The 16577-nt window shown below is 42.2% G+C and overlaps 1 protein-coding gene across 1 annotated transcript; it reads right to left on the bottom strand.

The window, feature by feature from the left end:
• Positions 1 to 704: 704 nt before the first annotated feature.
• On the bottom strand, positions 705 to 16102 carry nectin4a (nectin cell adhesion molecule 4a). The gene is made up of 11 exons (XM_035148716.2): positions 15672 to 16102; positions 10975 to 11169; positions 10320 to 10487; positions 8812 to 9090; positions 8466 to 8580; positions 5437 to 5591; positions 5159 to 5318; positions 4787 to 4862; positions 4396 to 4458; positions 3565 to 3753; positions 705 to 3432 (listed from the first exon to the last, which is right to left on the bottom strand). The coding sequence occupies exons 1-11, from the start codon at positions 15724 to 15726 to the stop codon at positions 3037 to 3039; spliced, it is 1851 nt and encodes a 616-aa protein (XP_035004607.1). The 5' UTR covers positions 15727 to 16102; the 3' UTR covers positions 705 to 3036.
• Positions 16103 to 16577: the final 475 nt, after the last annotated feature.

Below are 16577 nucleotides of genomic sequence, written 5' to 3'. Positions count from 1 at the left end.
CATTCTGTAGGCTATAACAGTCATACCGTGCACGAGTCATATCTATCATTCATATTACACATATATTTTTTCTAGTGTTTATAATATTTTCTACTGTTTTAACTATTTCTATGTTTTCTTATTCATGCTCTATAACAGATCAAACCAGAAAGAGAATTATACTTAAACCATTATTGGGGAAAAGACAGTGTCTAACATACAGGGAGAGGTGTATCAATGTTTAAAGCCTTTATGCAAAAGAGAAACGTAAGAATGAAAACAACTGTTTTAAAACATTATGTACAATAAAATCAAAAATCATAAAGGTCACTGTGAGTCTCCTGCATAATTACCCATTAACTCATGATGGGTCATTTTGAGGCCCTGCATCCATTTCTTTAATGTCTTTTATTTTGTAATTGATGCTTACATACTGCTTATTCTTGAATCAATGTGTGTTTTGTAAAACAATACCACAAATTAACTGAAGGGAAGCAGTTTACCGGACAAGGCAACATCGACTACGTACCTATAGAGAGGAACAGGTGGTAGTAAGGGGCGGCCACTTGTCGGTTTAAACGACATCTGATCTTTTAAATTAACCCTCTAATTAAATTCCACTACAATCTCAACGGACCTCAGCAAACCAAGACAACTCTCAATTTAAATAACAACATATTTAGATGATCAAGAAAACAGGATGTATTCCGAAGCCTATTTTGGCATTTAAGTTTCAGTGTCCTTTTAGAAAAAGCAAGCACATTTATTTCAACCCATCAATAAAAGCTGACAACCACAGAAAACCCTTAAAATGAATGAAAAGCAAGGCAGTTTTTTTTCCCTAAATCACAGTGGAATGCAGATTTAGTTTATAGGCTTATCCAGGTCCATGCACCTTCCAGCAGTACACACCAGGGGGCACTGTCTACAACAAATACAGCTTATGTTAAACTTAATACAATTACCTGTTGGGTGCTACTGGATGATATGGCACACTATGTTTGCCACAAACTGGTCGAGCATATTTTGAACCCAACATTTGTAACTTAGATATATATTTTTTTCTGATATTTGTCATAGAAAAAGTTGTATTTAGAGACGACAGCATAACACAACATATTAAACACACATTAAAATAATACTTCATATTTGCAACAACAAAAAAAGAGCAAAAGTAAATGTTTTTATATCTTCCCTTTGGCACATTGCTTCCCGTTTCAGGGCTGTAACAGAACCCAACAATAGTCAGAATACAAACACGCACATAGATATATACATGTAAAAAAGTAGTCCACGGATAATCAACACATGTTTGGTTGTACAATATCAAAAACAGTTCATGTAAAATTCCTCTTGGAGAGATATCGTCCTGTCAACCTCCGGTAGACAGAAAGAACTTTATGCTGTACAAGATGTACACAAAATATTCTTTAGTGAGTCCAGATTAGCATTTCAAGCAATACAGAAATGTAAAAAAAAATCGATTAAAATGTATTATACAAATATTTCACAGGTTTTCCAGCTGTCATCACCTTTGCATGTGTGTGCATCCATGAGGGTGCACATATAGGTAACATATATTTAATTTATTTTGTTGGTATGTACATGTATAATATGTATGAAATATAGTATTTCAGCATTTTTCCCGGTTACAATTATGTATCTACTTTATGTGTGTGATTGGGGGACATGTAGCAAACAGAGGATACATACTGTATATTGAATGTGTTAATATACTTATTTACTGTATATTAGTAATGATTGTTCTCAAAATACAACTTAAAGCAACACTGTGCAACAGCAGCGTCAAAGATAGTTTAATGGTGTTTCTTTCATTTCAGTCCTCACCCTGAATGTCTTTTCTTGCTCCAATATCTCCAATATTCAGTGAGGACACTTGAAATATTAGTAATTTTAAACAGTGTTTGGTGTATTTGTTAGAGCAGCAGCTCTTTTTGTTCAGGAAGCCGGGGATTATCTTTCAGTTGCGTTTCAGTTCAGAGCTGTCAGAGCTCAACTCAACATATTCAAAGAATTGAGCCCAACAGAATAAGTTATCATGCGTGGCTGCAGAGGGCGCTGTTGCTCAGTCAAAGTTACAAAGTGTTGCGTTAAATTCATTCTGTTATAAAAAAATACTTTAAAAAAGCTTTGAAAAAAGGAAATCATTGGTATATTGATTTACACATAGATATGATTTACTCTTTGCCAAATTACTACATGGTTAAGTCTTGGTTGTATAACGTCTTTATCTGATCCAAACCGTCTCGGTGCTTAAGGCGAAGGCTCGAGGGCAGAGAGACAATATGGCACAATGGTATGCATGTTGTAGGTGTGGCGAGACAGTAACAATCCAATGGTTTGGATCAGATCCTAAAACATGTTGCGTAAGGGAACGTAACACAGGCACAGGAACTGAATAACACTAAAGCAAAAATCCACCCTTGGTGTTGTAATCTACTTGTTTTATGTACCAACAAAGCCTTCTCCTGCATTTCCTGATTTTCTGCTGCACCGAAGGTACGTCAGTTGCATTCACCTGTTAGTCACAGGAAACAGCTGTCAGGAGGTGGAGCGGGTTCACTAATCCGAGGGTCGGTGGTTCAATCCCCAGCTCTTCAAAGTGTCCTTGAGCAAGATACAGAACTGTAATTGCCCCAATGTAGCATCGGTGTGTGTCTGAATGAGTAGCACAAGCTTTCTATGAATACGGGAGAATGTGACCTGTAGTTTATGAGCTAAAAAGGTTGAGAAGACTATATTAATGCAGTCCAACTGGAAATATTGCGACCATGTCTTTGTTTGTGGCAGTAATGTGGGGGAACAGACGACACAGCGCTGGTCAACAAAAGCCCGGCACATGTCAGAAATCCATACAGCAGACACTTTGGTAGGACATTTTGTTCTATTGCACCATTATCCCACGGAATGAAGAAGATGCAGCATTATAGTCAAGGTGCAAGTTTTTCATAATCGAACACAAACTGTTTTTCCGGTGACCCCTGGGTATCCTCATTCTGACCGCCTCCAAGACTGCTGTTATTTTCCGGCCTCCAGCTACACTATCTGAGCCTTGTGGATCAGGGAGGCATGGGGACCGATCGCAGTGGGGCTCGGCCGGGGCTTGGGTCTCAAAGTGCCATTAGTCTGCTGATAGCGGGGGCTGTGGGCCTCGGACACGTGGGAGCTGTTGGTCTCACTGTCTTGGTCGTCGGGATGCTCCTGGCTGGCTGGACCCCCCAAACCTTCGTCCACCTCATCCTCATCGTCTGTCACCGGTGGATAGGTGCAGCTCATTGGAGGGTGCTGGTGGGTTTTGGTGACGCTTCCCGGCCGCGAACCCCCGCCGTCCGTTGGCATGACAGTGCTGCCGTTCAGCTGTCGCACAGTCTCCGTGGACTGGACGATGGGGAAGGATGTCGGCGTTAGAGGAGGGTGGAAACGAGTTTCCTGCTGCACAAGACACAAAAGGCAGACGCGCTTAGCAATTGCTTCATCAAGTTGGGTGAGATGCATTCCACAATTTGGTGAAATCAGGCTTGGACATGCCCGGAAACACACACACACACACTCAGGCAGCCTTACCAAAGATATGGTGCTGTTTCTCACATACGTCTCCACTCGGAGTCGGTTTTCCTCGTCTCTGTCCAGGAGCCTGTCTCTCCCCCTACGCGAGTTGTTGTTCAGGACTGGTCTGCCCAGGTAGTCGTACGCTCCCCCTCCTGCTCGCCCACCTGAGATTGTAGAGCGGCTGTCGCGGTAGTGGCCTTGCTCCTGTCAGAGCACAATAAAGTAATTAGGTGGTGTTGGAATGGATTGGGTGTCGTCCGCTTGCACCCTTATTTCAGGCCCGCCTAGACATAACTTTACAGCAGTAGTTTGGTGTCTTGCATTATTTGCTGAGACTTTGATGAGTAGATCGACAACACTCAGCTGTGGCTTAGGAGGTAGAGCGGGTCGTCAACTAAACAAAAGAATCTGTGGTTAGCTCCCCTGTGATGTGTGATAGAGAAAGTGCTGCACATAAAACCATTTACTATTTACTCTAATATATATATGTGTGTGTGTGTGTGTGTGTGTGTGTGTGTATGCTAGATATAAAGCTACAGCTTAGTTTAAAGACGAGAAAAAGGGGAAACCTTTAGTCAGGCTGTGTCCAAAGGTATAAAATCTGCCTCTCAGCACTTCTTAAATGGCAAATGGACGACATTCATAGGGTTATTCACGTCTTAACAGCCGCTCAAAGCACCAAAGCACTTTGCGCGACTGGTCCCTCGCACACTCATACAGCACTTCTACACACAGAACTTCTCCTCTTCTCTGAGATGCTCTGCAATCCGAATTGAAATGCTGAAGCTCAGACCGCAGCCGCCTGGCATCTGAGGAGTAAAGCCTCATTTACAAACAGATACTGACCCCGAGGGAGGATGAGCTGGTCCTCAGGGTCCCCTCCACCCTCAGAGGGATGTTCTCCTCCGTCTGCAAGTAAAAAGAAACAGAAGGCCGGATTAGCTGTCGGACTCAATATAACCAAACTTGGCCAAAACAAAAGCCTGTGCATAAAACATCAAGCCCCTTTCAAGCGAATCCAAGCCCACTCACTCATTTCCTCAGAAAGCCACAACTAGCAGTCACCCATGGTTGTAGAGCACAGAACAAAGTTTTCATCACAGTAAAAACTTTTCTTAGTAAACGAGTGAGTGACACATTCCTCTGATTCTGAACAGCCTGAATCGGGTCAGGAGAAAACACAAGATGAAGCAGCGGCGGAGACAGCACACGCTCGGAGTGAGAAGAATGATATTACCGCTCCTCTGGTATCTGTGCTGACGGAGTTCATCCTCCTGATAGAGGCATTTCTGGAGAGGGTGCTGATTTCCTCCCTGTGAGAAACAAGCGATGGAGAGAAAAGAGGAGAAAGATATTTGAATGATTAAAGAAATCCACTGTGGATTATCAGAGCACTTTTCAAAGTTTGAATGTATTTCACTCTGCATTTCTTTCCATATTAAAATTGTAAACTGGCTTTCTTGTCTTTGCTGCTATTTCTATGCATATCACACACTTATCGGTCCTCGAATTGTAACATGTTTAATAGCCATGATTTTCTCCTATGCAGATTTACTTAAGTTTCTTCTCATCTGTCATCTCAATTAAACACTTTACTATATCCACTTACTTCTTCTCAGTCAGCTCCTTCTTCAGTTTGGTGCTCTTGCGTCTGTGGTGACACGTGACTGTGACGACGATGACGAGCATCAGGAGCAGCAGCCCGCCAGCCACACCCCCCACGATGAGCATCAGCATTTCTTCTGGCATTTTCGGGTCCGGGCGAGATTCTGTGGACAGTAAGTACGGGAGGTAGAGGCAGGATTAGATAGATGTATGCATCTCCTCTCACTACATGCTACTTTTGTTATTACGACAAATCTCAGTCTGTCATGTGCTGTCGTCTACCTGACACAGCAATATCCACCTCCGCCTTCCCCGTTGTCACTTCATTCTCCGCCACACACTGGTAGGTGCCTTCGTCGGACGAGCTCAGGGGTCGCCCAAAAACGAGTGTTCCGTTAGGGTGGGGGATCACACCTTCCGGCAACTCTTTGCCCACTCTGCAAGACAAAGTTACATTACAGGGAATTTTAATTAAAACATTGACCTTTTACTTTATAATCTGAAAGTTATTAAGAATTTTGGCAAAAGTGGGTTGAGAGCCCACATGCACCATATATATACTCAGGTTTTAAACAAATTTAACTGTGCAATAATCATTTTCTATTTATGCAATTTCAATATCACATATGGGCAATACTCTTATATTGTTTATAATTTGTTTACATTGTACATTTTCTCCATATTGGGACTAATGAATACATCTCATCTCATCTCATCTCATCTCATCTCATCTCATCTCATCTCATCTCATCTCATCTCATCTCATCTCATCTCATCTCATCTCATCTCATCTCATCTCATCTCATCTCATTATTCTTTATTATGTACAGAAATGCATATAGTAAAAGTCAACAAAGAATTTAGGATAGTGAGCAACAATTTTAACCCTAATCATATAAATACGAATGTGGAATCATAACATTCACAGATCAAACACACAGAAGAGGTGGAAAAATAAAACTGAATGATGCACCCAAGAAAATGAGTCTGAGGTGCACGTTTGTCAGCGCTGTGGCATGTGACTGCTCATGCTGTGGCCCATTTCTGCTTTTCTGTCGTCATAAGACACACCACAGTGTGAGACTGTGGAGGAGGAAAATGTACTTTTATTTCTTTTAAAATGTCTCTTTTTTTTTGTTCTGTGTCTCAGTAACATTTAGTGTATATCTTGTATTTTTCTTTTTATGTAATCGGTTGAAACAGAGTGAGTACTACTCCTACTACTTGTGTACTTGTGCCTTTAGCTTGTACAGCTGTGTACTTCTTGTTGGCCTGTAGTTTGTGAGCATTTTCAACCCACATTGCTGTATTAAAACATCATCTGCACGTGGGTGAAACTAACCCGAGTTTGTTACACTGACAGCACAGTGAGCCCCTATCGCGAGCAGGAAAGAGGAACTCTCTGTTTTCACAGATGCAAAAGACACGCTCACGATAACATCTAACATAAATACACACATTCAGCATCATCTTCCTCCTCTCACCACCACCACCACAGCCCAGACCACACACACATTTAAACACATACACACACTACTCCGCTCTCTCTACCTACTGTATTATGGGCTGCACATCCCTTTCCCTTTTTTTTTTCTTCTCATCCCCCTCTTCCTCCCTCCTGCGTGTGAAACTATCTCATCCGCTTTTGGCACAAGCCGCAACATGACACTGTGACACCAGATATTTCTTCACCTGCCGCCTTCTACTGACAAATCCAACTGGTTTTCCCACTGCTGTAGATGCGTGTGTGTGTGTGTGCGTGCGTGCGTGAGTGTGTGTGGGTGTGTGTGTGTGTGTGTGTGTGTGTGTGTGTGTGTGTGTGTGTGTGTGTGTGTGTGTGTGTGTGTGTGTGTGTGTGTGTGTGTGTGTGTGTGTGTGTGAGTGTGAGTGTTCTGCGGGCGTCTGCTGAGCCACACTCACAAAACCTCCTTTCCCAAGGTGCGTTCCTGTGACTAACAACAGGTAATCCGTGCCTCATCATAACAACCCAAATGAGAAGAAACGTTTCACCTAACATTTCATTTATTTCACATCTGTACTTTCGAAAAATTTCCCCTTGGGGCCTAACTGTCACATCTCATATCTCCATGAGAGCCATTCCTCTCCGAGTCAATTTTCGCATCTCACATTTTTCGGGCTGAACTCTACGCCACACCCTGAGAACACATTAAGGCACCAGGGGACGTATCCCTGAGATGACAGCAGGTGACTCGAGCAGAAGGAGTCAGGCATCTGGGCGAATGAAACCCTCAACGGGGTTTAAGGCCGAGGCAGCGGTGCGACGCCTTTGAATGACACATCCAACATCTGAGTCTGTCAGTTTCCACTGAGGCAGCAGGATGACAATGTCAGGGCTTGTTTGGTTAAGTCATGTGGAAGGGGGTGGAGATCCTCCCACACTACACTGTAAAAGGTTACTCCAGTCAAGTGTCAAAGCTGCACAAGAAAGTAAATAAGTAACTAAGTAACTAGAAAGTAACAAATGTATATATATAAATACAAGGTATTTTATATCTAAAATATATATAGCAGCAGCATCACTGCTGAAAAAACCCCTATGGATTCAGAAGAGGTCACTGCCAAGATATGACAATAGAGTGGACCCTTGCATTAGGGAATAGGCCACAACTCTTTTAGTTTTATACTTTAAAAAGCAATTACTTACTTTTACTTAAGTATAAACGTTAATGTGACTTGACTTCATTTTTGTCAATTTATATATTCTTTTACTTCTTTTACTTGTCTATATGTTGTTGCAACCTGGCCAGGGTGTACCCCGGATGGATGGATGGTTTGAGGGAGGGAGGGAGGGAGGGAGGGAGGGAGTATTTTTTATAGAAACATAAAATATGCCCTTAACCGTTAATGATCAGCTGAGTCAGTTATACAAACATTTTAGTGATTTTATCTCATGATCAAGAGCTTTTTGCATTTAAAAATATTACTTAAAACAAAACTGGCAAACTTGTCTATTTAAATTGAGTTGATGGTAAAATATTAACTAATTTCCCTGAGGTGATCATGAGAATTTAAAGTGTATGTCAATATTGTTTTGGATTATGTGCCACATCTATTCACACAGAAAAATAACAGAGGAAAAAGAGTAATCTGTCACTTTGCCTCCTGAGGACGAGCTGAGTTTAACCTTTACTGAACATCCCATTAACGTCTCCTCGAGGGTGAAATCACAGCAAAAGATACTCGGCATGATCACTGTGGGGCTTATGAGGAAAATAATAATGACCAGACACATCAGACAGTTAGTCACACGTGTACCAGACAGCCACAGAGGGAGGCGGCTCTGACAGTACCTGATCCAGGTGATACTCGGTTTGGGGTTTCCTCCGCTCACACACCTCAGGGCAGCGTTCTCCAGACCGATGAACCAGTCTCTACTGTAGCCAGACACCTCTGCATGCGGCGGGACTGGGAGGAAGAGCAAAAAAATGTACTGAGGTTTGTTCAGCCAGGGCTAGTGAGGGGGAAAAGGGGAGGCGTTGTCTTTCACGTGAAAGAAAACAGAAGGATCTTTTGGCAAGAAACCATATAATTATCTTCATACTTTGAAGTGATGCTCACAGCTATAAAACAGGAAATTAATATTAAATTTGTTAATTCTTTGGCCAAGTTTGCGTTTTTTTGTTGTCGACCACTCACAGTGAACTACCAGGTCGTTGCTGAGCCTGCGGGGCTTCGGGGAAGTCGGGTGCCACACCAGACAGTCCAGCTTCATGCCGTTCATGCTCCTCAGTGGGTGCAGGGAGTAGTGCGAGGTGACCGCCCCGTTGTCCATGGTGCGGTTGGTGGACTGGCCGTTCAGGGCGCTCTCCCAGGAGATGCGGGGAGGCGGGCGGGCTATAGAGCGGCAGGACGCGGCCTGTCCGTAGGGCTGACCCTCCACCATGATCACAGGGTCCAGGGAGGAGATGGGAATGGCTGGAGGGCGGTTGCATCGAGTGAAGATGAGGATAAGTCAGTGACGAATGCACACATTGATTTAAAGTAAGACGTATTCTCAATCTGCTTCGGCTGCCACATTAACACACTGGTCATGGAGAGAAGTGCTATCACATACATCCCTGCACCAATCACACTAAAGAAACATCTGAAGTACAATCTTGTCAGTGATTTTTTAGATGTTGCCATCAATATCAGTCTGTTGTCATCAAACCACAAAACGGTTGAAACAGATTAGCTAAGTTTTTCAGTACTAAATCTTTATATCTTTATTTATAATTATAGCAAGTTTTTCTTTAACTTAAGGCATTTTACTCTCTTAAAATAGATAATCTAGTAAGCTATTATCATAGTACAAATCCTTTAGAAGTAGTAAAACAGACGTGGTTGAAGGGCTAACCAAGACTTTCAATAGGCCATTTAAACACATCACAACAACTTTGCACGGCAACAAACTCACATACCCAAAATATTATGAGGAATTAATAATAATGTAAAAGTGCATTCTTTTTCACATGCTAATGACTATTACAGGAAAGTAATAATTGTACTTCTTGTCAGAAAACTAATTGTTTGTAGTATTTGACAAAGAAGTAATCTAGTTTAATAATAGATTACATTATAACCGGTTAGTTAATCTAAATAAGAGTAATATTTGTGAGATATTAAAGTAAAATGTATGTAAAAATGTCTCTGAAAAGATAAGATAAGCTACTAAAATAATACTATTGGGAATTAATAATAATATAGGATATATGTTATGTTTCCTAGGCTTGGACTTATTACTTTATAAGGAGTGATAGGACTGAGAAGTCTAGTTTGAATAAAGATCTTTTGGAGTGGGCTAATTAAGTAAAAATGTCTTTAGAAAGAGAATTATCTCTAATTAGATATAATTGGGAATTAATAATAATAAAAAATGCATTAGGTTTCCTATGTTATTCCTTATTGCCTTTTAAGGAGTGAGTGGATGTTAACGTGGGAACGACAACTCACTGTTTGTAGTTTTTCACACAGGGGATGAGTCAGTGTGTTGTTGTTATTGTGTCACTACATTATTAGTCATGTAAAACTCAGTATGCCTCACAATTCACGTGAATTAAGTAAACATATCACCAGTATCCTTCCATGTACAACAAAACATCACTCATTCTGCTGCAGTAATAAACTACGCTGGTCTTTTTCCATTATATCAGGAAGGGACTCACTCCATACGATGAGTGACATCACACTGTCGAAGTTGCCAGAGGGGAAGGTGATGATGTGGCAGATGTACTTCCCCTCATCTGAGACCTCCGTGCTCCTGAAAACCAGGGACGAGTCCACCGTGGGCTCGTTGCTTCTGAAGTGCACGTGTCGAGACCACGACCCAAACGCTGCAGATCAAGAATAAAGACAGAGGGGGAGAGAGGGGGGAGGAGCGAGATGAGGAGGGACAGGAGTTAAAGGAGCGTGTGAGGAAGGATGTGACACAAAAATCTGAAAAAGATTAAGTCCAGCAAGTTCAGGACAGACCTGCAGGGTTGCTTTTGTCACTTTCAGTTCCCCACGCACGCCTGCACTCATGCTTGAAATTACATTTACATTCTGGGCATTTAGCTCGAAGTCTTATCCAACAAGTCTCACACTCACGATGGGTGAAAGCTCCAAATACCAAGTCAACACAAATTACAAGAAACCCACAACACAGTGCAGAGTTCAAGAGCCTTGGCGCCCAGTGTCTCTCACAGTTCTTTTAGATGGCTGTGAGCCACTATTAGTGCAGAGTGACAACTTGGAGTAGCACTCCAAAGTTCACTGTGTGGAAAGGGGGAAGTTATCCAGTTTGACAATATGTTTATGTTTTTGACGGCGCTGACTGACCGGTCTGTCCGTTCGTGTGGTGTGCGGTGATGATCTGTTCCTTCCTGGCACCGGGTTTCTCCTTATACCAGGTGACCTGCACCACCACCACGGCGGGGTCGATTGGCTGGTAGCGACAGGGCAGGACGGTCTCCTTCTCGGCCAGGGATTGTATGCCTTTTTTCGGGGGCAGCTCGACAAACACTCCCTGCGTCACTGGATGGAAAGAGGAGAAAGGATTGGAGGATGATACAAATTATATCAATCTGCATTACGCTCTTGACAGTGACCTTTGACCTACAACCTAAACCTGGAAGTCCGTCCTATTACAATGGCTCTACACACCTCAAGAAGACAGGGGCTATGAGGAAGTGGCTTATATTACAAAGCCTGTGCACTTGAAGAACGTGGTTAAGCCTCACTAATTTGTCTTTGCTCAACCGACTATAGCCATTAGCTACACGTCTGTTTAGGTAAGCTGGATAAAATGAATACAAAAGAAGGTCCAATGGTCCAGTACTGTCTTTCAAACAGTAGAACAGTCATAATAAATACGTCTTCATACAAACACGAGGCAACACCAAGCTGTTATTGTTTCATGTCCTTATTAATGAATAGACCTACATTTAAATAACCTACAATATACATGGCAATAGAGGGGACACACTAATCAGGCACAAACATTAGTTTACAATAATTTTGTCCGCAAGTAAGAAAACTATAACGAGAGAGAATAAGAATCGCCCTTTGGTATAAGACTTAATTGAAACCATGAAGGAAACTTATGAAATGAAGAAACTGAGCTATTCAGTGAACCTGCAGTTAAGACTTTGGTTATATTGAGGAAAATGGATACAATATGTTAGTGAAATCGAACCTGGGTACTCTAATTAATGGGTTAAGTTTAAAATAAATTATTAACATTGTCATGTTAGGGAAACGAGCGAATGACACTTTCACTTTCAAACTTTACAGGTTCTACTAACTCAAATTATTTCACAGCACATAAAGGGTACCTCTCCCTATAATTTACTTTAATTAGTTTTATTCTATTTTACTTTATTTCATTTATTTGTTCCTACAGAGCCTTTCAGGTTCTCTTTTGTTTGTCTATTGTTTTAGAATATCTGTTATACATATATATTACATGAATAATCTTACATTACTTAAAATAATGGAATAGAAATAAGACGACAGAGATGTGGTTATGAAGAGCAGTTAACGGGTTTATCACTTCTCATTTTAATCACCAACTTTGGTTTAATGTTGGCAGCATATACCAGGGGGAAATATGCACTGACGGAATGTGTGAAAACACAACTGTGATTGAAATGTAGGGCGAGGGGGATTCGAAGAGTCGTCGCAGTGCAGACAGAAATGAGGGTGGAGAAAGAAAACAGGTTGTCTATCAGAGGAAGATATGTCGCTTAACAAGTCGCTCCAGATAAGCTCCAAGGCAAATGCAGTCAGTGTCTGAAGAAGGGAGTGAGAAATTCAAAAAGGCCCCAGGAAAACATGCAGCACAGGACATATGAGAGTGTCTGACATGTACTGTGTGTCTCACACTGTGGAACCGCACACACTGCACACATGAATATCTCTTGTTGTCTGGTTTACAGACCAGACTGGCCAATCTGTCTGATGGAGACAAACAACAATGTGACACCTTATCTTCTCCTGTCCTCCAGCAATCTCATAAAACCACACACACACACACACACACACACACACACACACACACACACACACACACACACACACACACACACACACACACACACACACACACACACACACACACACACTCATGACAGTCATGACATGTGGATCTCTGCAAACTGCATTAAAAGACTAAATATGAAACTAGACTGGCACTCAGTAGAGCATATACCTCCGCCAAGGACAAACAGTCCCCTTAAATTCAGTTAAGCACACTCATATATATCAGTTCCTTAAATATGCCAGATTTCTTTCATCAAAACCTATGAATGATTTCCTGGTAAAACGATGAAAATGTTGAAAAACACTGTCTATCTGGCAATTTTAAAAAGTTCTTGTAACTGGATTGTCACAAAAATTGAATTGGGTTCCTCCCTTTCCGCCAAGTTTTGTGGAAATACATTCAGTTCTTTTTTGTGTAATCTTGTTCACAATGAAACAAACACAGAGGTTAACAGATAACTTCTCCTTGATGGAGGTAACTCCAGGAGTCAAATGTTTCCTTGCACCTTTCCAAAGTGCACTTCCTCTTGGCACAGTGCTCGGGTTTAAAGTTGAATTTCCTTTTTGTAAAACCAAAGTGATGCCAGTTCCACCAGGAGGTTCATCATCACAGTGTATTATGCTATTGGTGCTCATGGTGTTGGGCTTGTGTTAATGTTGAGCGATTTACTTTCAGACAGCGCGGTTTCCTAATGGCGATGAGCCTGCAGAGACTGAAGGAAGGCAGCTTGCATGGAGAGTGAATTACAGCAAAGGAGCTGCTCCCAAACACTGATGATAGATCAACTCACAACATGACACATTAGGTGTGTCGAAGCCCAAACACAATTTTCATCAGGTGCCCCGAAAATGACCCCATGAGGAAATCGTTTGTTGCATTTCTTTCTGATCCCTCTCCAGTTTGCTGCCACAGACAATACTGAAACTGCTGCAGGCGATTCAAACTGGTTTTTACTGATCCCTCACATCTGTTTAAACAAGCCCAAATTTTCATTTTCACAATTATACCATATGATCAGTATCCAGTTTGGACTTGTTACTAAGTTTAAGTGTACAGTACTTTTAGTCATATATTAATTGGAAGTAAACAGTGGGCTGATAGGATTGTCATTCCCATGCTAGGAGGTACAGTCGTGCTTGTAATGCTCACAATAAAAGCATTCGCAAGTAGCCTTGTGTTTGCCATCTTAATCTAGTGTGTTTGCTTGACACCATTAGCTACGTAGCACAAATAAAACTGAGGTGATATGAATGCCACTGGTTTGACACGTATTTGGTCATAAACCATCACCTGGTTATAATTTGGAAATGGTGCTATAGGCAAAATTTACCTCAATTGCACAATTGATAACTTTCACAGTTCCAGTTCAAGAAAAAGTCCGGGAACTCAAGTCACTCGGATTCATCCTCTGGGGATCGTGAATTTCAAAACGGCACGGCCATCCATTAAAAAGTAAATTGGTTGAAAAGTTATTGCTTTATTGATAAATCAGAAATTCATCATAGAGCTCAGCTGCTATTGTGGCTAATAGAAAACTAGAAAGTCGAGTTACAAGGCCAGAGCAATGATGACACCATAGACTGTATATAAAGATGGACGACATGACGGCTCCCCTGAAAGTGAAACCAATTCATCCCAATTGCCCCTTATTGGTTGGCTGCAGTATAGGTCATAAACCATGCCTCCTCCATGTTAGTGGAGAGGGCATGGGCTAAACTAAAATGTCCGTACGCATCAGATAAACATAATTTCTATCATTCTAGTTATATTTGTCCAAGTGGTCATTTTGCTGCTTCCTACCTGATCGCTGCTGCACGGACTCTGGCTCCAAGACGGCAGCAGCCACATGCAAGGTACTGTAGTTCCCCTGTGTTACCCTTAACATGCCGCATTGGTTTTTGATAACGCTGTTGTGTAAAAGACGACTGTGAAGAAGACATGACACTCCGAGCATTACCAGTCTCAGCCAGTGTGTGTGTGTGTGTGAGAGAGAGAGAGAGAGAGAGAGAGAGAGAGAGAGAGAGAGAGAGAGAGAGAGATTTCAGGTGCTGATTAATACCTGGTGTGGGAAAAACCGTTCGACTATGTGATTAGTATGTGATTCATGCATTTACCATCAGAGCCGATGACTGTTCTCTGGAATCAGGTATGAGTGTGTGTGTTTTTTTTCCAAAGAACATCTGTGAGAGTTTCTTGCCCTGAAGTTGGAGCCTGCTGTGGAATCTGCCTGTGCTGCATTACTGGAATAACACTCGGCCTGTAGCTGCCTTTATGTACTGTATGTCTGCCTGTAAATGAAAGCTTGTGTTAATGCCCATATTATCTATCATTGTCTGACACTGTGATAATATTTGTGTGTTGGGTGATACAGGACTTAACACAACGAGTAAGAAATGGGCTGACACATGCAGTACTTCCTGATGCTTCCCATGCACTCACACACACACACACACACACACTCACACACACAAGGAGGGTCTGTGCGGTTCAGACAGGTGGAGGCAAACTGATCAACAGCAACAGGTTTTTCCAGAAATAACAGACAGCACCACAGGTGTTTTCGTGAACAGCTTAGCGTGTTTGCAGGAAAAGCTGCCCCCCCCCTGCAGAGCATGTAAATGTAACTCAACATCAGAATGTGATGGGGATCTGGTCCGTTTTCACAAACAATAAAACTAACAGGTCCCTTCTGCAGATGTAGTATTTTTTAGATGGTACATTTATTCCATTGCCTATTTTTGCTTTCTTTCCACTGCTGTGCCCTTTTCCAAACCTCACACACATCTGTTGTATTAGTTTAAGGAGAAGACGACCTTCTAGACACCAATCAGGAATATTAAAGGAGATACACATGAAGTAAGGTCACTAATAATTGAGTAATGCAGGAAGGCTATAATCTAGAATCATCAACGTAAAGACACAGACAGAGCATGACATCTGAGAAGAATAACACTGATTTCTGCATGGTTGGACAGGGTCCGCAAAGTCCTCTTACCAAAGATCCGGAGGACAAGGAGACAGAGGGAGGGTCTGTTCAGCAGAGGTGTCATTATCCCAGGTAGGTAGTGATAAATAAAGGAAAAGTTGGGACAATCAGTCCAGAGAGTAAAGTCCTAAGAGACAGGCCTGCATGGAGCACTGGGGTTGTCTCATGCCTGGTGCTGCTGGACCATCCCTTTTCTGTCTCTGGGGACCAGCTCCTCTCCGAAGTCTTCCCCTGGACAAACCTATCAAAGTTGTAGCAGTTCACACGCGGTCCTTGTGAGAATGGTAATATCCTTTCAGTCTGGTTAAGTGTTGGTTGGTGAAGAACACGCCATAATGTTTGTCCCTAAGAGAAAAGGAAAAAGGCGCAGCTCTACCTGTTTGGATACACCTGTTTGCTCGACCATGCAGCGCCACCCCCACTCTCTCCCTCTCTCTCTCTCTCTCACACACACACACACACACGCCGGTGCACGCACACAAAAGTCACCTTTCCGGTTTGGCTGAGGCAACATGACAGTTATTTTCTCGCCTTTACTTGCTCGGCTCGGAGGAGGCAGGTGAAAAGCAGCAGGTTGGCTGCGTCCGCATGACGCGCGAGGCGCACGGTGCCAAAACCAAAGGTGTCCCCTCCCTCCCTCCCATAGGGGAGAGAGAATGGATCCTGCCATTTTAAAGGGATCATCTCAAAGAGCAGAGCTCCGCGGAGACACCAGTGGGTAAATTTAGGCTGAAGGATAAAGACAGGGACAGAAGAATGATCGTGTGCCAACTTTAGTTATAAAGACTCACATTTAATCAATATGTTTAATTGTTTCTTTCAGATGAAATGTCAACAACAACACTGATTTGTACATCACAGGCTATAATATTTAGCTTCATCATTTTTCCCGTGGCCTATATTTAAAGATGGACG

The sequence above is a fragment of the Hippoglossus stenolepis genome, chromosome 23 (assembly GCF_022539355.2).
Source record: "Hippoglossus stenolepis isolate QCI-W04-F060 chromosome 23, HSTE1.2, whole genome shotgun sequence".
Lineage (NCBI taxonomy): Eukaryota > Metazoa > Chordata > Actinopteri > Pleuronectiformes > Pleuronectidae > Hippoglossus > Hippoglossus stenolepis.
This window is presented reverse-complemented; position numbering and strand designations above follow the sequence as displayed.

Coding starts and splice junctions, on each gene's coding strand:
- nectin4a (XM_035148716.2), bottom strand. CDS start 15,726: ATGACACCTCTGCTGAACAGACCCTCCCTCTGTCTCCTTGTCCTCCGG. Junction 4,863..5,158: donor AAGGAGCTGACTGAGAAGAA/GTAAGTGGATAT, acceptor TGTTTCTCACAG/GGAGGAAATCAGCACCCTCT. Junction 3,433..3,564: donor GAAACAGCACCATATCTTTG/GTAAGGCTGCCT, acceptor TGTCTTGTGCAG/CAGGAAACTCGTTTCCACCC.